Genomic DNA, 22775 nt, shown 5'->3' with positions numbered 1-22775 from the left:
ACACTTACATCATGTGTTGCCTTCATTATAACACTTTTATAAGGCTTTTAAAGTCATTTTGATAGTACGCTAATATAGCTAATATACACACTTACATCATGTGTTGTCTTCATTATAACACTTATATAAGACTTTTAAAGTCATTTTGATATCAAGCTAATATACACACTTACATCATGTGTTGTCTTCATTATAAGACAAATAAGATTTTAAAGTAATTTTGATAGTAGGCTAATATAGACACTTACATCATGTGTTGCCTTCATTACAACACTTATTTAAGACTTTTAAAGTAATTTTGATAGTAGGCTAATATAGACACTTACATCATGTGTTGCCTTCATTACAACACTTATTTAAGACTTTTAAAGTAATTTTGATAGTAGGCTAATATAGACACTTACATCATGTGTTGCCTTCATTACAACACTTATTTAAGACTTTTAAAGTAATTTTGCTAGTAGGCTAATATAGACACTTACATAATGTGTTGCCTTCATTGTAACACTTATATAAGACTTTCAAAGTAATTTTAATAGTAGACTAATATAGCTAATATGACCACTTACAACATGTTTTGTCTTCATTATAACACTTATATAAGACTTTTAAAGTTATTTTGATAGTCGGCTAACATAGACACTTACATCATGTGTTTGTCAGGACTTGGACTAAAACTTGGATTGTTTCTCGACGCAAAGGAAAATTGGCACGAGCCAGGCGAGAATGCAAGTACATTTTTATTTATTAAACACTATAACTAAAAAAAAGGGGAAACAAATGGCGCGCACAATGGCGGAGAACAAACTTGACTAATGAAAAAACAAAAGACGATTAGTAAATCAGAAAAATCATATAAAATAATGAATTTAATATTTAATTTTACTTTGTGAACACATTCTTGATCTTTTACCTTTAGAATATGTTCTTTAGATGATTTATTTTGCATAAAGCATACCTGATTCAAGCATCCAAGGGTTGCTGGGCGGGCTGCTGCAGTCCTGGTCGGATGCCAGAGTGACCACCGTGTATGTCTGACCACACTGGAGGTCCAGCAGCTCACAGTCGGTATGATTGGAGCTGCAGGTAGAAACATGACCACTGGAGGACGCGGCTGTGGCCGAGTAGCTCAATGCCCCCTCAGCCAAGCCCCAGTCCAGTAAGGCAGCTCCGGTGACGCAGTCTAGAACCACGGAGCCAATATCCGGTGTGCAGGGAACTAAGACGTGCATAACAAGACAATTAAATCTGAATATTGTTTCTCAGAAATACACAATATTTAGTTTTTACCTGATTTGAACTGTGCTGGGGGGCTGGGCAGACTGGTGCAGACCTCCCCCTCTGCCACCACCTGGACAAGGTAAAACTGCCCGCAGGTCAAGTTGGTCAAGGTGCAGGTTGGCTCGGCGCTCTCGCAAAAAGACTGAGTCCCCAGTGAGCTCTGAGCAGTCACTTTGTAGGACAGAGTCCCCCTGGTGGCGTTCCAGGTGACCACGGCCTCATTGCGTGCGCAGTCCAGCATCACGGCCACGTCGCTGGGTGCACACGGTGCTAGAGAGGAGGGGCAAGGGGCTTGTTAATTTTACACTAATGGCCACCCGTCCAAATGATCAGAATCAGGCGTCCTAATCAATGAATGTAAATAAATAAAAATATCACTCGGTGTATAAAATCAAGCCCTTCGACGTGGAGACTGTTTCTCTAAACATTTGTAAAAAGAATGGGCCGCTTTCAATGATTTCCAGCGTGGAACTGTCATAGGATGCCACCTGTGCAACAAATCCAGTCGTGAAATTTCCTCGCTCCTAAATATTCCAAAGTCAACTCTCGGCTTTCTTATACGAAAATGGAAGAGTTTGGGAACAACAGCAACTCAGCCACTGTTAGAATAATGATGTGTAAGTTATCACACAACTTTAGTGTGCTCAAGCTGTACTTTTTCTATCTGTGCAAGGACAAAACTTCTTGTCTAATGGGGTGGCCTCAGCCGCAGATGTTATCTTTGTTTTAGTTGATCTGCCGTTTCTTTTCCTTTCTCCTCTGCCCCCCTGTCCCTTGTGGATGGGGGTGGGGGTGTACAGGTCCAGTGGCCATGGATGAAGTGCTGGCTGTCCAGAGTCGGGACTCGGGGTGGACACTCCACCCTTTTCCAGGCAAGTAAAAATATATCGAAATATGCTTTTTCGTCCATATCGCCCAGCCCTACTTGAAACTATGCCTTTAAGTTTCACACCAACTTTGGTGTGTCTTAGCTGACTTGTGACAACATTCCCATAATCCCAGTTGAACTTGACTCCTGGTTGGGGAGGAGACCCTGCCCCAAGTGGAAAAGTTCAAGTACCTCGGAGTCTTGTTCACGAGTGAGGGAAGAGTGGATCGTGAGATCGACAGGCGGATCGGTGCGGCGTCTTCAGTAATGCGGACGCTGTATCAATCCGTTGTGGTGAAGAAGGAGCTGAGCCGGAAGGCAAAGCTCTCAATTTACCGGTCGATCCACGTTCCTATCCGCACCTATGGTCATGAGCTTTGGGTTATGACCAAAAGGACAAGCGGCCAAAATGAGTTTGGGTCTCTCCCTTAGAGATAGGGTGAGAAGCTCTGCCATCCGGGAGGAACTCAAAGTAAAGCCGCTGCTCCTCCACTTGGAGAGGAGCCAGATGAGGTGGTTCGGACATCTGGTCAGGATGCCACCCGAACGCCTCCCTAGGGAGGTTTTTAGGGCACGCCCGATAGGTAGGAGGTGATGGGGAAGACCCAGGACACGTTTGGAAGACTATGTCTCCCGGGTGGCCTGGGAACGCCTCGGGATCCCCCGGGAAGAGCTGGACGAAGAGGCTGGGGAGTCTGGGCTTCCCTGCTTAGGTTGCTGCCCCCGCGACCCAACCTCTGATAAGCGGAAGAAGATGGACGGATGGATGGACAGTTGAACTGGGATAGTGAGTCTGAGACTCTTGCACCACCTTTGTTGCATGAAAGTATCTACTGTATGTGAACTACTACACTACCAATGGGCATGCTGACCAATGTTTTAGTGTTAAAACAAATATATATCCAACACTGGTCCTATGGAAGAGAAGTGGTCATGTAGTTGATACCTCAAGTTCAGTAAAACTGAAAAACTCACCCGACTGTAACATGCTCTCCTCGCTGGACTCCGAGTGACAGTTCCCATTGGAGGCGACGACAGTGACCGTGTAATTCTCTCCGCACGGGACGTCCGGCACGCCACACCGCACACCCTCAGACCAGCAGCCGTGGGTCTGACCGTCTTCCCGTGTCATTGTGGCCGTGTAGAATTCCGCACCGGCAGAGGCGCTCCACGATATGACGGCGATCTCCGCCTCGCAGTTCATGGCAGTGGAGACAGCAGTAGGTGGACACGGCTCTATGGGAGGAACCATTTACAATAAATGTTGGATTTTTTTCTGACACATCATTAATAATGAAATACTGACTATTGGGGTGCTCAACAAAAAATACAAACCCTGTTTCCATATGAGTTGGGAAATTGTGTTAGATGTAAATATAAACAGAATACAATGATTTGCAAATCCTTTTCAACCCATATTCAGTTGAATATGCTACAAAGACAACATATTTGATGTTCAAACTGATAAACCTTTTTTTTTGTTGCAAATAATCATTAACTTTAGAATTTGATGCCAGCAACACGTGACAAAGAAGTTGGGAAAGGTGGCAATAAATACTGAGAAAGTTGAGGAATGCTCATCAAACACTTATTTGGAACATCCCACAGGTGTGCAGGCTGATTGGGAACAGGTGGGTGCCATGATTGGGTATAAAAACAGCTTCCCAAAAAATGCTTTCACAAGAAAGGATGGGGCGAGGTACACCCCTTTGTCCACAACTGCGTGAGCAAATAGTCAAACAGTTTAAGAACAACGTTTCTCAAAGTGCAATTGCAAGAAATTTAGGGATTTCAACATCTACGCTCCATAATATCATCAAAAGGTTCAAAGAATCTGGAGAAATCACTCCACGTAAGCGGCATGGCCAGAAACCAACATTGAATGACCGTGACCTTCGAGCCCTCAGACGGCACTGTATCAAAAACCGACATCAATCGCTAAAGGATATCACCACATGGGCCCAGGAACACTTCAGAAAACCACTGTCACTAAATACAGTTGGTCACTACATCTGTAAGCGCAAGTTAAAGCTCTACTATGCAAAGCGAAAGCCATTTATCAACAACATCCAGAAACGCCGCCGGCTTCTCTGGGCCCGAGATCATCTAAGATGGACTGATGCAAAGTGGAAAAGTGTTCTGTGGTCTGACAAGTCCACATTTCAAATTGTTTTGGGAAATATTCGACATCGTGTCCACAACTGCCTGAGCAAATAGTCAAACAGTTTAAAAACAACCTTTCTCAAAGTGCAATTGCAAGAAATTTAGGGATTTCAAAATCTACGGTCCATAATATCATCAAAAGGTTCTGAGAATCTGGAGAAATCAATCCACGTATATTTACATCTTAACATTGATTATGTAGTTTTTATTGAATAACCTACCGTATTTTCCGGACTACAGGGCGCACCGGAAATGTGTCCCGTGAAAAACCGTCAGACCGGAACTCTCTAATAACTAAAATTCCTTCGGTGAATAATGTAAACTCACTATACCGGTATGTTTTAGCGCTTCCATAGCGAGTTTACTGACATTTAAGTTACAACTTTACTTTATATTGAAAATGGCAACAATAGAGAATGAATGTCCCATAAAAATAAGATAGAGAAAAAGAAGAATCTTATCAAGGACTACAAAGGCGGACACATGCAATTTTTCAGCACTTATGCAGATCCCAAATAAACATCAACAGGTACCAAAAGGTAAGAAAAGTTGCTTTTGCATAATATTGCGAAACAAAACGGCAGCTATGTCTTACCTTTGACGGAGATAGATAAAAGTTATTTCTTTTTAAACTCTAGTCATATTTGAAATAGCTAGTGTTCCATCTTGTACTCTTTTTATCTATTATTCATCTCATGACCGATGGTACACTGTAGACTACCTTGAGCTTGGAATGTAAGGAGTAGCCATAACTCCCTTCTTATCTCTCCCTGTCCCAGGCTTAGGAGAAGAATAGATATGTGGATTCGCTGTTGTCAGATGAACTTAGGCGATGCGAATTAAATGTGTTGTTCTTGAGGTTGGTCTCTCTAAAGCTTTGGAATAAATTTCAAAATACCTATTCTGTCTGGGATTCATTTAAAGTCAGCTTATGTGTCATCAAAAGAACTTGGGGTTGACCAGCAACTTAAATTCCCTCGGAGTAACATCTGGTCCGAAACGCAACACCTTATATACATACACAGCATAATACTCCTATGAAGCACAGTACAAACCATCAAGCGATGCGGCTTCATACCTTACCAAAGTTGTACTAAAACATTTTGATGGATTTTTGAGCGACGTGTGTAATGTTCTATAATTTCAAATGTACATATAAAATGTTGGTGTTGTTTACTTGAGTCATATTGCAGTCTGCACGTATCTCTTATGTGTGACTCCCATCTACTGGTCACACTTATCCTTAAACCATTTACAACATAAAATTGCTTCGAGGTTGGTAAGCAAAACCAGAACATTAGGCGCACTGGGTTATAAGTCGAGTTTTGATTAAAAAAATAGGATTTTAAGTGGGCCTTATAGTCCGGAGAATATGGTGTCGTTTCCCTCCACTTAGACACCCCTGTTCTTGGTCTTTGTGCTGCATATTAAAACCCGTTTGACTTCCTGAGAATAAGGGAAACGTTTCTGGAATTCTATAATCGTCTTGGGTTAAAACAGTGACTCAAAGGGCTTTACATTGTCAAACCCAATATCTAAGTTACATTTAAACCAGTGTGGGTGGCACTGGGAGCAGGTGGGTAAAGTGTCTTGCCCAAGGACACCATGGCAGGGGCAAGGATGGCAGAACCGGGGATCGAACCTAAAACTCTCAAGTTGCTGGCACGGCAACTCTACCAAACCGATCCGTACCGCCCCTTATCCTTTGTTGTGGATGATATGATTTAATAATAGTGCGTGTGGAGGGGTGCGTGGTCTGCGGGGCAGCCGCGGAGCGGGGTAAAATAAAAATGGTAAAAACAAATGGTAAATGGTTGTACTTGTATAGCGCTTTTCTACCCACTTTTAAGGAGCCCAAAGCGCTTTGACACTATTTCCACATCCACCCATTCACACACTGATGGCGGGAGCTGCCATGCAAGGCACTAACCAGGACCCATCAGGAGCAAAGGTGAAGTGTCTTGCCCAAGGACACAACGGACGTGACTAGGATGGTAGAAGGTGGGGATTGAACCAGTAACCCTCAGATTGCTGGCAGGGCCACTCTCCCAACTTTGACCGGCCTCGAAGCACAGCCGGCAGGTGATTGGATTACCCAGCTGGGAATGATCATCCAATCGCCTGCCATGCTTATTAGCAGCAGCCGGGCCGAGACAATGGGGTGGGAGTTGGAGCCAGAGAGCATATAGAGACACGCCGGACTGAAAAGTCCTATCGATATATGTGTGGTGGTCAGGAGAACCCCCTAGAGGGCAACCTCTAAAGTGCGATATATCACCTTTTCTACTGTTTTAATGAGAGTTGACATCAAATTGCCTTGTTAGGTCTTGAGCAATATTTGAAGGGAAATCTACCTGACTTAAGTACTGATGGTTCGCTGTGGCGGCTGGTGCAGACTGAGTCTACCGCCTGCACGGTCAGGAAGTCAACCTGACCGCAGAGGAACTGGTGGAAGACGGTCCAGGTGTCGTTGGTGCTAAGCTGGACTTCATGGCTGCTGTTTGCCCCGGCTGTTACAATGTAGTAGTCTGCCGTTTCCACTGGATTCCATGTCAGTGATGCCACCTGGGGAATGCAAAATTACAGAATTTTGGAACTCCTAGCATTTACAGTCGTGGTCAAAAGTTTATATACACTTGTTAAGAATTCACAATTCAACCACAAGCTTCTGGTTGAATTTTTGACCACTACTCTTGACAAAATTGGTGCAGTTCAGCTAAATGTGTTGCTTTTTCCGACATGGTCTTGTTTCTTTAGCATTGTCCACACGTTTAAGTCAGGACTTTGGGAAGGCCATTCTAAAACCTTCATTCTAGCCTGATTTAGCCATTCCTTTACCACTTTTGATGCGTGTTTGTCGTGACATTGCTGGTTTTACGAGCAGGGGAGCATATTCGGAAGCGCACAATCACGGATCACTTATGAGCAGACTCGGCGTGTAGACAGAAAAGGGAGAATGGATGCATTTTGGCTTAAAAAGTAAGGATAAAGGTGAAGTTATAACAACTGCTTTAAGACATGTGTCGTTAGCGACTGAGATAGATATCTACATATATCCATATTTAAGAGGTATTTCTTTCTATAGTCATATTCAAAATAGCTACTGTTTTCTATTCATACTCTTTCTATTTTATAATCTCATGTCAATGGTACACTGCAAGTTAACCTTGGCTTTAGGAATGTGAGGAGTAGCAATACTCCCTTCTTATCTCATCCTATCCACAGCTAAGGAGGACAATAGACATGTGTATTCGTTCTGGTGAGTGGGGGCGAGGGACATATTGAAGAAGACAGCGCTTCCGTAAGGTTTTCAGCTCAACTAGGCGATGCGAATTGAATGTGATGTTTTTAGGCTGGTCTCCCAAAGCTTTGGAATAAATTGCAAAATACCTATTCTGTTCTGGGTGATCATTTAAACTCAGTTTATGTGTCATCAAAAGAACTTGGGATTGACCAGCAACTTAAATTCCCTTGGAGGAACATCTGGTCCAAACGCAACACTAGCTAGCGGCTAACGTCCATCCGCCGTTGGCAGTGTTTTTGGCTACTTCTAAATCACTAATCCTTGTCTCCATGGCGACAAAAAATGTAAGTTTCTTACAAGTATCATTGTCACTGCAGGACGAGGAATTGCCAAACATGACTCACTACACACCGTAGCTCACCGGCGTGACAATGTAAACAAACGCCATTGGTGGATCTACACCTAACATCCACTGTAATGATACCAAGTAGATGCACTTATCTAGCCGATCGATATTTTTTGGCATCACAAAATCTTATTTCGACCACATGAGGACTTTTAATTTAGCCATTCCTTTGTAACGCCCAACTGCGCCCAAGACCCAACCTCCGGGCTGATGATTTTAGGTTTGTCCTGAAGAATTTGGAAGTAATCCACCTTTTTCATTGTCCCATTTACTCTCTGTAAAGCACCAGTTCCATTGGCAGCAAAACAGGCCCAGAGCATAATACTACCACCACCATGCTTGACGGTAGGAGTGGTGTTCATGGGATTAAAGGCCTCACCTTTTCCCCTCCAAACATATTGCTGGGTGTTGTGGCCAAACAGCTCAATTTTTGTTACATCTGACATGACATGGACAAAGATAAGACCTTCTGGAGGAAAGTTCTGTGGTCAGATAGCGGTATAAAGTACTAACCTTTGTTGTACAGTTGACTGAGGACACCACATTCTGGGGTATGCAGCTCGCTGCAGAAGTAAGCACATTTAATAACAGAGACAAATTGCTCACATGCGGTATGCAGTCTCATACCCATTTGTATGGTAGTGCTGTTGCTCGGCTTGCTGCCGCACGTGTCGCCATCGGCGATGACGTGGACCGTGTACCGCTCGCCGCAGTGCAGGTCGTCCCAAGTGCAGCTGGTGTTGACCGTCATGCACATGTGGGTGTGGCCGTCCCGTCCCACTGCGATCGCCAAGTAGTAGTCCGCGCCGTCTGTGCCAGCCCAGCTAACCGAGCCTATGTTGTCTTCACAGTGTGTGTAACTCTCCACATGCTGAGGAACGCAAGGGCCTGGAAAAGGGGCGATTTACACCAACTGAAGTAAGGAAGGCCTACAAATGAAGGGCCATACCTGTCTTGAGCACAGCAGGCTGGCTCCCAGCACTATCACATCGGTCATCCTGCGCTTTTACTGTGAACGTGAAGAGTTGGCCACAAGGAAGGGCTCCCTCCGTCATTGTCTCGTTGGTTTGGAAAGTGGTAACGTACCCCAGGTCTCCTGTTACCGACACCACGTAGCTCATCGCCCCTTTGGCTGCCGACCAATGCGCCGCAAATGTGTCGTTGTCACACGAGCCCTCGGCTCTCAGGTCTGTCGGCTCGCACGGCTCTGGAACAGGAGTTAGTTGCAGGTCACGTTATTGTTCAGAGTGTTTTTCTGGTGTGCCGGGGGAGATGATGTAATTTTACCTATTTGGGTGAAAAATATTCTTTGCAAACCAGTAATTATAGTCTGCAAATGATGTGTTGTTGTTGAGTGTCGGTGCTGTCTAGAGCTCGGCAGAGTAACCGTGTAATACTCTTCCATATCAGTAGGGGGCAGCCGGTAGCTAATTGCTTTGGAGATGTCAGAAACAGTGGGAGGCAGGGTGCAGGTAAAAAGTTGTCTAATGCTCAAACCAAAAAATAAACAAAAGGTGAGTGCCCCTAAGAAAAGGCATTGAAGATTAGGGAAAGCTATGCAGAATGAAACTAAAACTGAACCTGCTAAAGACTGAACAAAAACAGAATGCTGGACGACAGCAAAGACTTACAAAGTACATCCGAACATGACATGACAATCATCAATGTCCCCGCAAAGAAGGATAAAAACCACTGAAATATTCTTGATTGCTAAAACAAAGGAAGACATGAAACTGGTACAACAAAATAAACTGGTACAACAAAATACCAAAAAAAGAGAAAAAGCCACCAAAATGGGAGCGCGAGACAAGAAGTAAAACATTACACACAGGAAAACAGCAAAAACTCAAAATAAGTCAGGACGTGATGTGACAGGTGGTGACGGTACACCTACTTTGAGACAAGAGCTATAGTGATATGCATGCTTGGTTGTGGTTTTAAGTCATACCCAACAATTGCGACTACGACTTTTTACTGTCAACTGAGTTTCGTTTTTTTAATGATTTCTGCCGGTGTTGTGCCTCGGTATTTTTTCAACGCAAAAAAATGTGCCTTGGATCAAAAAAGGTTGAAAAACACTGGATTAATCAATACAGAAAATGGATCGATTAAAGAACCCATACATTGTGGACCCCTTCTCTGCTCCACAGTAAGTCTTTGCTGTCGTCCAGCATTCTGTTTTTGTTTACTTTGTAGCGAGTTCAGTTGTAGTTTCGTTCTGCATAGCCTTCCCTAAGCGTCAACGTCTTTTCTTAGGGGCACTCACCTTTTGTTTAATTTTGGTTTAAGCATTTGACACCTTTTTACCTGCACCCTGCCTCCCGCTGTTTCTGACATACAGCACAGATACTCAACCACAAGACATCGTTTGCAGACTATAATCACTTGTTTGCAAAAAAAAATATTTCGAACCCAAATAGGTGAAATTACCTACTCTCCCACGGCCCACCAGACTGAATCTCACAAGTGGTTGAAAAACACAGGATGAATCAAACTAGATTCAAGCTTTCATCCCTTGGTTACCTGTCTGAATGTAAACAACGCTGCTGTTTTCACTGTGACACACGTTACCGACGGCGGTGACGTAGAACGTGTATGTTTCTCCACAGTCCAAGTCTGAGAACTTGCAGCTGGAATTGGTAGAGTTGCACTGGTGAGACCTTCCCATGCTGGAGGTAGCCATTGCCACGTAAAGCCCCGCGTCCAGGCTGTACTCCCAGTGCACATTGGCTGTGCTGGTCCCACACTGCAGGTCCACGCCAACATACGAGGGCTCACAAGGACCTGCAGGAGGATAGGAGAGGACTTTATTGTCATTGCACAAGTACAACGAAACTATGTTTTCAGCACAAACCCGTTCAAGATTAGACAAACATACAGTGTACAGGGGTACAGAACAGGAATGCTGATGGGTCGAAACCCGTAAAAGACGGGAAAAAGGTAAATGCTGGGGAAGGATGAGTTAAAAAAAACACAATAGACTAGGCTCCTAAGGGGGCCCGGTCTGGAGTGGAAAAAACCTCCATGCCATGCACACATAAACATGTTTCATATAATCACAACAACTCACAACAGAGGTCGGGGAGTCGGGGCCTTGGAGGTCGACTGCTGCTATGAAGCGCTGCCAGCCGTCCATCACCCCGAAGAGGAATCAAGCGGTGGTGAAAGCGTGGGGTGGGAGAGAGGGTTGTGTGTGCGTATATGCCCATTGTCTTAAGTGTGTTGATGTTGTGTCCATAGGCCTGGGGTCGTTCTGCATGCAAGCAAAGGTTCGACTCCAGGTGTCGTTGAGGAGGGAGGTCAAAAGCGTCCCATCATTGAGGAGTCCTCGGGGGATGTTTTCAGAACAGCCTGCTCCTGTTGGTGCAGCGTCAACGCCATTCGAGGGAGTCAAATCCTAGGATAGGATTTTTGCTTTTCCGCGAGCAGACATTGCATTGCACCTATAGTCATGAAGTGAAGTGAAGTGAAATTATATTTATATAGCGCTTTTTCCTCAAGTGACTCAAAGCGCTTTACATAGTGAAACCCAATATCTAAGTTACATTTAAACCAGTGTGGGTGGCACTGGGAGCAGGTGGGTAAAGTGTCTTGCACAAGGACACAACGGCATTGACTAGGATGGTGGAGGCGGGGATCGAACCTGCAACCCTCAAGTTGCTGACACGGCCGCTCTACCAACCGAGTTGTACCTCAGAAGTGTGGGTCATGATCGAAATAATAAGATCGTGGATACAAGCGGCCGAAATTAGTTCCCTCAAAAGGGTGGCTGGCATCTCCCTTAGAGATGGGGTGAGAAGTTCAGTCACCCAAGAGCGACTCGGCGTAGAGCCGCTGCTCCTTCGCTTGAAAAGGAGCCAGCTTAGGTGGTTCGGGCATCTCGTGCGGATGCCTCACGAGCGTCTCCCTAGGGAGGTCCTCGTTGCACGTCCCAATGGGAGGAAACTCCGCGGCAGGCCAAGGACCAGATGGGGCGATTACATCTCCTCTCTGGCCTGGAAATGCTTCGGGATCCACCAGGAGGAGGTGCTAATGTGGCTCTGGAGAGGGAAGTCTGGGGGTCTCTGCTGGAGCTGTTGTCCCCACGACCCGATTCCGGATAAGACGTTGAAGATGGATGGATGAAGGCTTTGCAAGGGCTTGTCTCTTCTATTCGTCCATGCTGGCTCTCATATCCAATTTTTCCCCTTTCAACCAGCTTTTCCATGATGTGATTCCTAGAGCCCAAAAAAAGTCTGCGGGCTATAGAGCGTTTTCCGTTCGGGCTCCAGTACTCTGGAATGCCCTCCTGGTAACAGTTCGAGATGCTACCTCAGTAGAAGCATTTAAGTCTCACCTTAAAACTCATCTGTATACTCTAGCCTTTAAATAGACCTCCTTTTTAGACCAGTTGATCTGCCGCTTCTTTTCTTTCTCCTATGTCCCCCCCTCCCTTGTGGAGGGGGTCCGGTCCGATGACCATGGATGAAGTACTGGCTGTCCAGAGTCGAGACCCAGGATGGACCGCTCGTCGGGACCCAGGATGGACCGCTCGCCTGTATCGGTTGGGGACATCTCTACGCTGCTGATCCGCTTGAGATGGTTTCCTGTGGACGGGACTCTCGCTGCTGTCTTGGATCCGCTTGAACTGAACTCTCGCGGCTGTGTTGGAGCCACTATGGATTGAACTTTCACAGTATCATGTTAGACCCGCTCGACATCCATTGCTTTCGGTCCCCTAGAGGGGGGGGGGGTTGCCCACATCTGAGGTCCTCTCCAAGGTTTCTCATAGTCAGCATTGTCACTGGCGTCCCACTGGATGTGAATTCTCCCTGCCCACTGGGTGTGAGTTTTCCTTGCCCTTTTGTGGGTTCTTCCGAGGATGTTGTAGTCGTAATGATTTGTGCAGTCCTTTGAGACATTTGTGATTTGGGGCTATATAAATAAACATTGATTGATTGATGATTGATCTTGCGATTCAGTTCAGAAATCGCCCAAGTCTGTTATCCCACAGCCTAGCCCAAACCTTCCATTGCGACGAACAGCCTTTAGGCTCCTTGAGTGGATGCCATCGTCTTGCGAATTTGACGATACACCAGAGCAATGCCCAGCCCAATCAGCAGGTGCCCCGCAATCACGGTTCCAAATAGGTAGATGTCTTCCACGCCTCGATGGAAAGGACTGACAGGCACATGATTCTCTATTCATCCCAGTAGTCTCTCACGTACCCCGCAGCAATGGTTCCGTCAGGGCAGCCAGGCTCCCCAGAACCTCTTGTCAATTGAGGCAAGAGTCCAGCTAAACATTCCCATGTCTGATGTTTAGCGCAAAGAAAGAGGCTTCAAAAAAGTGTAGACAAGACAAAACAAAGAGAGCAAGCAGGGAGAAGAAGGGAGCGGAAAAAATGTGACCGCCCTCACCAGAGGCAAGACGGAAAAGTACTACCTGTTAGTTTTTTTTAATCAGAAATTGGATTATGAGGGGTTTTGTGGCGTTTAGGAGGATGTTTCTGCACTCACGTGTGTTGAAGGTGACACTGCAGACTGTTTCATTGTGGCAGTGGTCACTAATGGATGTGATGCTGATGTTGTACGTCCGACCACACAGCAGGTCTGTTAAATCGCACTCTTGCGCCGGACTCTCACACACAGCCTGGTGGCCGTCAGCTGAAACTGCAGTCACCCTGTAGGAATCGGCCCCACTGGCCAAGCTCCAGTTCACCCTGACTGTGTTGTTGTGGCACTCCAGGTAAGTGGCCACATTCGTGACTGCACAAGGGGCTACCGGAATAATCAAACCCATTACATTGGTCTTTGTGAATGGAAGTATATAAAAGAAGGTTGTTTGATTGCTCATATACACACCTGAGTCGAGATGCACAATGGTCGACTGGGTGCTGTTGAGTTTTTCTCCGGTAGCGACGACTGTGGTGTAGTAGACCGTTCCACAGTGGAGATCGTCGATGCTACAGAAGGTGTCTTCGGTGTAGCAGGACAGAGAGTGGCCATCGTGTCCGGCGAGGTGGACTTTGTATGCTATGGCTCCAAAACTGGCCTCCCATGACACACCCCCCGTGTTACTCAAGCAGTCCACACTTGCTTGAACGTTGATAGGCGGACAAGGCTCTGAAGGTGACAATAATCGTCATACGCAGTTAGCATTTCTAGGAAACAATTCAAACACAAATTGATGGCGCTGTTGTCAGAGAGGAGCTAAGCAGGCCTAGCTCGTTCAGTGTAGGGTTGTACGGTATACCGGTACTAGTATAGTACCGCGATACTAACAAATCATTTTCGGTACTATACAGTCTCTGAAACCTACCGGTCCCGCAAATTAAGGTATGTAACTTGTTAACGACTTGATAACAACATTTCATGTTACCGACCTTTAATGTTAATGTCCTTTTGCGGTAACAACCTTTCGTGTTAACGACCTTTCGTGTTAACGACATTTCATGTTACCGACCTTTAATGTTAACGTCCTTTTGCGGTAACGACCTTTCGTGTTGACGACTTCTTAACAACATTTCATGTTACCAACCTTTAATGTTAACGTCCTTTTGCGGTAACAACCTTTCGTGTTAACGACCTTTCGTGTTAACAACTTGTTAACGACATTTCATGTTACCGACCTTTAATGTTAACGTCCTTTTGCGGTAACAACCTTTCGTGTTAAGGACCGTTCGTGTTAATGACTTGTTAACGACATTTCATGTTACCGACCTTTAATGTTAACGTCTTTTTGCGGTAACAACCTTTCGTGTTAACGACCTTTCGTGTTAACGACTTGTTAACGACATTTCATGTTACCGACCTTTAATGTTGACGTCCTTTTGCGGTAACAACCTTTCGTGTTAACGACTTGTTAATGACATTTCATGTTACCGACCTTTAATGTTAACGTCCTTTTGCGGTAACGACCTTTCGTGTTAACGACTTCTTAACAACATTTCATGTTACCAACCTTTAATGTTAACGTCCTTTTGCGGTAACAACCTTTCGTGTTAACGACCTTTCGTGTTAACAACTTGTTAACGACATTTCATGTTACCGACCTTTAATGTTAACGTCCTTTTGCGGTAACAACCTTTCGTGTTAAGGACCGTTCGTGTTAATGACTTGTTAACGACATTTCATGTTACCGACCTTTAATGTTAACGTCCTGTTGCGGTAACAACCTTTCTTGTTAACGACCTTTCGTGTTAACGACATTTCATGTTACCGACCTTTAATGTTAACGTCCTTTTGCGGTAACAACCTTTCGTGTTAACGACCTTTCGTGTTAACAACTTGTTAACGAAGTTCATGTTACCGACCTTTAATGTTAACGTCCTTTTGCGGTAACAACCTTTCGTGTTAACGACCTTTCGTGTTAACGACTTGTTAACGACATTTCATGTTACCGACCTTTAATGTTAACGTCCTTTTGCGGTAACAACCTTTCGTGTTAACGACCTTTCGTGTTAACGACTTGTTAACGACATCTCATGTTACCGACCTTTAATGTTAACGTCCTTTTGCGGTAACAAACTTTCGTGTTAACGACTTGTTAACGACATTTCATGTTACTGACCTTTAATGTTAACGTCCTTTTGCGGTAACAACCTTTCGTGTTAACGACATTTTATGTTACCGACCTTTAATGTTAACGTCCTTTTGCAGTAACAACCTCTCGTGTTAACGACTTTTCGCGTTAACGACTTGTTAACGACATTTCATGTTACCGACCTTTAATGTTAACGTCCTTTTGCGGTAACAACCTTTCGTGTTAACGACCTTTCGTGTTAACGACTTGTTAACGACATTTCATGTTACCGACCTTTAATGTTAACGTCCTGTTGCGGTAACAACCTTTCTTGTTAACGACCTTTCGTGTTAACGACATTTCATGTTACCGACCTTTAATGTTAACGTCCTTTTGCGTAACAACCTTTCGTGTTAACGACCTTTCGTGTTAACAACTTGTTAACGAAGTTCATGTTACCGACCTTTAATGTTAACGTCCTTTTGCGGTAACAACCTTTCTTGTTAACGACCTTTCGTGTTAACGACTTGTTAACGACATTTCATGTTACCGACCTTTAATGTTAACGTCCTTTTGCGGTAACAACCTTTCGTGTTAACGACCTTTCGTGTTAACGACTTGTTAACGACATCTCATGTTACCGACCTTTAAGGTTAACGTCCTTTTGCGGTAACAAACTTTCGTGTTAACGACTTGTTAACGACATTTCATGTTACTGACCTTTAATGTTAACGTCCTTTTGCGGTAACAACCTTTCGTGTTAACGACATTTCATGTTACCGACCTTTAATGTTAACGTCCTTTTGCAGTAACAACCTTTCGTGTTAACGACTTTTCGCGATAACGACTTGTTAACGACATTTCATGTTACCGACCTTTAATGTTAACGTCCTTTTGCGGCAACATCCTTTCATGTTAACAACATTTCGTGTTAACGACGCCTTAACAACCTTCGCATTAGCGGCCTTTCATTTTATCGAGATGTTAACGACCTTCTGTGTCAACGACCTTTTGTGTTATTGACCTTTCTTGTTAACAACTTTTCATGTTAACGACTTTTCGTGTTAACCGCATTTAATAGTAACGTCTTTTTGCGGTAACAACCTTTCGTGTTAACGACCTTTCATGTTAACGACTTGTTAGCGACATTTCTTGTTAACGACATTTCGTGTTAACGACCTTTAATGAAACGTCCTTTTACGGTAACAACCTTTCATGTTAACGACATTTTTGTATTAACGACCTTTTGTGTAAACAACTTGTTAACGACATTTCGTGTTAACGACATTTTGTGTTAACAACCATTTGTGTTAACGACGTTTCATGTTGACAACTTTTCGTGGATCATGCTTGAAGCACTCCGGCATGATGAATCAGAAATGGCCTTACGAAACTATCCTCACCAAGCGTTCATTATTAATCCAAAGGGAACATTCATGCAGGACAAAAACATGAATTTGGTTTCCCTACCTGTCTTGATCAAAACGTCTTCAGTGGAGGCAGACACGCCTTGGCACGCAACGTTGTTTGCCGCGACACTGATGTTGTATATCTGACCGCACTCCATGTTGAACAGGGCGCAGTGGGTGTTGTTGGTATTACACGAGACCGTCAGACCCTGTTCTGTCACACCTTCCACCGTGTAATTGTCTGCACCCGTGGTGGCGTCCCACAACACCTGGCCGATAGTCAGGCTGTAATATGCGCTGATGTGGCTGGGGGTGCACGGCTCTGCGGGGGAAGGAGAAGCAGAAGTGTTGTGAAAACATTTTACACTCAAAGTTCGATGTAACGTGGTCGTTGGGGTCCATTATTCGCAAGATCGCGTTATATACAAATACTTATTTTTAACCCTTTGCAAAAAAGTTATCCCGGACTGCCTAAACCTGTTTGGTGGATAGTGCCACCACTTGACGCGACATCCATCCATCCATCCATCTTCTTCCGCTTATCTGAGGTCGGGTCACGGGGCCAGCAGCCTAAGCAGTGTAACCAAGACTTTCCTCTCCCCAGCCACTTCGTCCAGCTCCTGCCGGGGGATCCCAAGGCGTTCCCAGGCCAGCCGGGAGACATAGTCTTCCCAACGTGCCGGGGTCTTGCCCGTGGCCTCCTACCGGTCGGACTTCCCGAAACACCTCCCGAGGAAAGCGTTCGGGTGGTATCCTGACCAGATGCCTGAACCACCTCATCTGGCTCCTTTCCATGTGAAGGAGCAGCAGCTCCCGGATGGCAGAGCTTCTCACCCAATCTCTAAGGTAGAGTTATACCACCCGCCGGAGGAAACTAATTTTAGGAGCTTGTACCCGTGATCTTGTCCTTTCGGTCATGACCCAAAGCTCATGACCGTAGATGAGGATGGGAACATAGATCGACCGGTAAATTGAGAGCTTTGCCTTCCGGCGCAGCTCCTTCTTCAACACGATGGATCGATACAGCATCCACATCACTGAAGACTCTGCATCGATCTGCCTGTCGATCTCACCATCCACTCTTCCCTCACTCGTGAACAAGATTCCGGTCCGAGGTACTTGAACTTCTCCACTTGGGGAAAGATCTCCTCCCAAAACCGGAGATGGCACTCCACCCTTTTCCGGGCGAGAACCATTGACTCTGACTTGGAGGTGCTGATTCCCATCCCAGTCGCTTTCCACTCGGTTGCGAACCGATTGAGTTAGAGCTAAAGATCCTGGCCAGATGAAGCCATCAGGACGTGACACAACGTGAATGGTGGATTGTGCTCCCTCGTCACAGTATGGGTCAGGCATTATTTACCAGTAGGTCTGGACATCACTTCTTTTTGTCTTGTCTAGGGGTGGCATTTACCCGGGGCGGGATCAGCCGGTGGCCCACAAACGGAGGGCCCATACCAAGTCGCAGGAGATGGCGTACCGACCACGGTTCCACCGGCGCAGGCCGACCATTTGCGGACCCGAGAGTTCCGAGAGGTCCTCTTTGATCATCATTACCCAGGTCTTCAGCTGTCCGCCAGTGAGGCAGCGGAGGTGAGAGGCGGACATTGCCAACCAGCTCAATCTCAGGCCGCATGACCAAACCATCTTAATGGAGAGAAGGAAGTGGCCATAGATTCAGGCGTCGAAGGAGACAGGCAGTATGTACACGATCAATGCGGTCGTTGTCGTAGACCTCCAGCCTTAGTTGATCAGCTACCCTCGAAGGCCACATTGGACATCCCTGGGTCGATATTTAGTTTTTTTTTAATTTCCTTCTTTCTGAAGACTTTCATAAAGTCAATCAATCAATCAATCAATGTTTACTTATACAGCCCTAAATCACTAGTGTCTCAAAGGGCTGCACAAACCACTATGACATCCTCGGTAGGCCCACATAAGGGCAAGGAAAAACTCACACCCAGTGGGACATCGGTGACAATAATGACCCAGTGACAATGATGACTATGAGAACATGATACTGTGAAAGTTCAATCCATAATGGATCCAACACAGTCGCGAGAGTCCAGTCCAAAGCGGATCCAACACAGCAGCGAGAGTCCCGTTCACAGCGGAGCCAGCAGGAAACCATCCCAAGAGGAGGCTGATCAGCAGCGCAGAGATGTCCCCAGCCGATACACAGGCGAGCAGTACATGGCCACCGGATCGGACCGGACTCCCTCCACAAAGGAGAGTGGGACATAGAAGAAAAAGAAAAGAAACGGCAGATCAACTGGTCTGAAAAGGGAGTCTATTTAAAGGCTAAAGCATACAAATGAGTTTTAAGGTGAGACTTAAATGCTTCTACTGAGGTAGCATCTCGAACTGTTACCGGGAGGGCATTCCAGAGTACTGGAGCCCGAAATGAAAAAGCTCTACAGCCCGCAGACTTTTTTTGGGCTTTGGGAATCACTAATAAGCCGGAGTCCTTTGAAGGCAGATTTCTTGCCGGGACATATGGTACAATACAATCGGCAAGATAGGATGGAGCTAGACCGTGTAGTATTTTATACGTAAGTAGTAAAACCTTAAAGTCACATCTTAAGTGCACAGGAAGCCAGTGCAGGTGAGCCAGTATAGGTATATATGTATGTATATATGTATATAAAGGTATATACAGTATAGGTATATATGTATATAAAGGTATGTACAGTATAGGTATATATGTATGTATATAAAGGTATATACAGTATAGGTATATATGTATATAAAGGTATATACAGTATAGGTATATATGTATATATATATGTATATAAAGGTATATACAGTATAGGTATATATGTATGTATAGGTATATACAGTAAATAAATGATAAATGGGTTGTACTTGTATAGCGCTTTTCTACCTTCAAGGTACTCAAAGCGCTTTGACACTACTTCCACATTCACACACACATTCACACACTGATGGAGGGAGCTGCCATGCAAGGCGCCAACCAGCACCCATCAGGAGCAAGGGTGAAGTGTCTTGCTCAGGACACAACGGACGTGACGAGGTTGGTTCTAGGTGGGATTTGAACCAGTGACCCTCGGGTTGCGCACGGCCACTCTCCCACTGCGCCACGCCGTCCCAGTATAGGTATATATGTATGTATATATGTATATAAAGGTATATACAGTATAGGTATATATGTATGTATATATGTATATAAAGGTATATACAGTACAGGTATATATGTATGTATATATGTATATAAAGGTATATACAGTATAGGTATATATGTATGTATATATGTATATAAAGGTATATACAGTATGGATATATATGTATGTATATATGTATATAAAAGTATATACAGTACAGGCGTAATGTGATCAAACTTTCTTGTTCTTGTCAAAAGTCTAGCAGCCGCATTTTGTACCAACTGTAATCTTTTAATGCTAGACATGGGGAGACCCGAAAATAATACGTTACAGTAATCGAGGCGAGACGTAACAAACGCATGGATAATGATCTCAGCGTCTTTAGTGGACAGAATGGAGCGAATTTTAGCGATATTACGGAGATGAAAGAAGGCCGTTTTAGTAACGCTTTTAATGTGTGCCTCAAAGGAGAGAGTTGGGTCGAAGATAATACCCAGATTCTTTACCGTGTCGCCTTGTTTAATTGTTTGGTTGTCAAATGTTAGAGTTGTCATAAAGTTTGTAAATATGCGATAATTTGGTGAAAAACCACGCAATTCACTCTGGTGGAAATAGAACGGTCATTAATTCGGGGTACACGGCCCGATCGCGTTGTTTTAACACAGTCAAGATCACGAAGGGACTGGTGCAAATTGTTCCAGAGTCTGTGAGCTATAGCCTGGAACGCCAGGTCTCCACAGGTTTTAAAACGAGTTTTGGGGATCTTTAGAAGACCATGGCCTGAAGACCGGAGACTGCGCCCTTAAGAGTAGGGACTGAAGACTGCGCCCTGAAGAGTAGGGGCATAGCAAATCAGTGATGTGCTGAGGGGCACCAGCATCCAACGCATGGAAAGTCAGGACCATAATCTTAAACTCAATGCGGAATTTACCTGGAAGCCAATGAAGACTATATAAAACGTTGCATTTATGGGACCCCACCGTATCGAACTTTGAGTGCAATTTAGGAGACGATAAAACATTCACAACTTGCTGTGTTTTGCGCACCGGTAAGCAGCGTTCCAGTCATGTAAGCGGTGCTACTGCAGGTGCTTCCCACAGCCGTGACAGCGATGGAGTAGCTCTGTCCACAAAGCATCCCTTCTAAATCACAGTGGGTGGTGTTGGTTTCACAGGCCGCGAGGTCGCCAGGAACTGTGGCCTTGACGGTGTACGACACAGCACCATCACTTGGATACCAGCTCACTGTGGTCCTCTGCGTGTAGCAGTCCAGCGTTGCCGTGATATGAGTCGGTGGACAGGGGACTAGGGGGGACACAGGCATGGACTTGAAACTCCAGCTATGAGGTCAAGTTTCTGTCTCCTGATTGTTACCTGGGGCAGTGTCGATGACTAGAGTAGGTCGGCTGCTGCAGTAACCATCGGAGGAGACCACGGAGACGTGGTATATCAGGCCACAGTCTATTAGCGTTATGCCGCAGGACCCATTTGTGCCATGGCATGTCGTGGTCTGACCATTGCTGTCCTGCACGGATACGATGTAAGAGTCGGCCCCTGAGCTCTCAGACCAGGTAACGTTCAGAGAATTGGTGTCGCAGTCCACCACGGAGGAGATATTTTCAGGAATGCATGGCACTACGGAGAACAAGCACAAGGGGGATTCATTTTTTGGGTCTATTTTTTTTAGAATTTGAAATGAACTCAAATTAATACACCCCATCTTATTTGCACACATGACAACACAAGCAAAAGGATGTTCAGCCAAGGATGTTTTTGTTTTTATTTTTAAGTAATTGTTTGAGCACCATTAAAGCACCAGCACTGTTTTTAAAGCACCGATTTGGTTGTAGTTTTGGTTCCAATGTAAATGATATCGATCCATACGTGTACATTTTCTAGTGAAGTGAATTATATTTATATAGCGCTTTTCTCAAGTGACTCAAAGCGCTTTACATAGTGAAACCCAATATCCAAGTTACATTTAAACCAGTGTGGGTGTCACTGGGAGCAGGTGGGTAAAGTGTCTTGCCCAAGGACACAACGGCAGTGACTAGGATGGCACAAGCGGGAATCGAACCTGCAAGCCTCAAGTTCCTGGCACGGCCACTCTACCAACCGAGCTATGCCGCCCCCTTCTAGAACAACAACACAGCACTTCTTCATTACGCATGATGGTTACCAGTGACGTGCGGTCAGGGGAGGCAGGGGAGGCAGTGCCTCACCTGTGATCATGCAAAGAAATAAAATATATAATGATAAAATAATTGTAATTGTTAGTTTTTAATTTTCATTTGGCTTCACCTTTTTGGATTATTTTTTCTTTAAAATCGCTGAATTTTCGCAATTCCTCGTAAAGTTCTCCGTCTCTGTTCATCTGTGGTCCCCTCCAAGGTTTCTCATCGTCATTCTATTGGGTTGAGTTTTTCCTTGCCCTGATTTAGTATCTGAGCCAAGGATGTCGTTGTGGCTTGTGCAGCCCTTTGAGACACTCGTGATTTAGGGCTATATATGTAAACATTGATTGATTGATTGATACAGAGCTCCAAACTTCATGTGACCTTCCAATTAGCACACGCAGAGAGCTCGATGGAATGGGTTTCCATGGCCGAGCAGCTGCATCTAAGCCATACATCACCAAGTCCAATGCAGTGGTGTAAAGCACGTCGCAAATAGACTCAAGAACAGCGGCGACTCTGTGTTAAAATAATTGTTTCTAAATTTTCACAAAAAAACTTTGTATTACATTGTGTTCCTGACAAGAAGACAAAAGGCTGTCTTTG

The 22775-nt window shown here is 44.9% G+C and overlaps 1 protein-coding gene across 1 annotated transcript in view; it reads right to left on the bottom strand.

Annotated features, from left to right (window-relative positions):
* Nucleotides 1-22775, bottom strand: part of LOC133540674 (uncharacterized) — a 74191-nt gene that overhangs the window by 39431 nt on the left and 11985 nt on the right. The window contains exons 9-21 of the mRNA XM_061883489.1: nt 21370-21630; nt 21043-21300; nt 16936-17196; nt 13806-14066; nt 13461-13721; nt 10486-10746; nt 8912-9169; nt 8590-8850; nt 8476-8525; nt 6667-6877; nt 3125-3385; nt 1291-1551; nt 959-1219 (exon numbers count right to left, since the gene is read on the bottom strand). Coding sequence (XP_061739473.1) covers nt 959-1219; nt 1291-1551; nt 3125-3385; nt 6667-6877; nt 8476-8525; nt 8590-8850; nt 8912-9169; nt 10486-10746; nt 13461-13721; nt 13806-14066; nt 16936-17196; nt 21043-21300; nt 21370-21630 — 3126 coding nt within the window. The remainder of the gene's footprint in view (nt 1-958; nt 1220-1290; nt 1552-3124; nt 3386-6666; nt 6878-8475; nt 8526-8589; nt 8851-8911; nt 9170-10485; nt 10747-13460; nt 13722-13805; nt 14067-16935; nt 17197-21042; nt 21301-21369; nt 21631-22775) is intronic.

Source organism: Nerophis ophidion, linkage group LG22 (genome assembly GCF_033978795.1).
Source record: "Nerophis ophidion isolate RoL-2023_Sa linkage group LG22, RoL_Noph_v1.0, whole genome shotgun sequence".
In the NCBI taxonomy this organism is placed as follows: Eukaryota; Metazoa; Chordata; class Actinopteri; order Syngnathiformes; family Syngnathidae; genus Nerophis; species Nerophis ophidion.
This window is presented reverse-complemented; position numbering and strand designations above follow the sequence as displayed.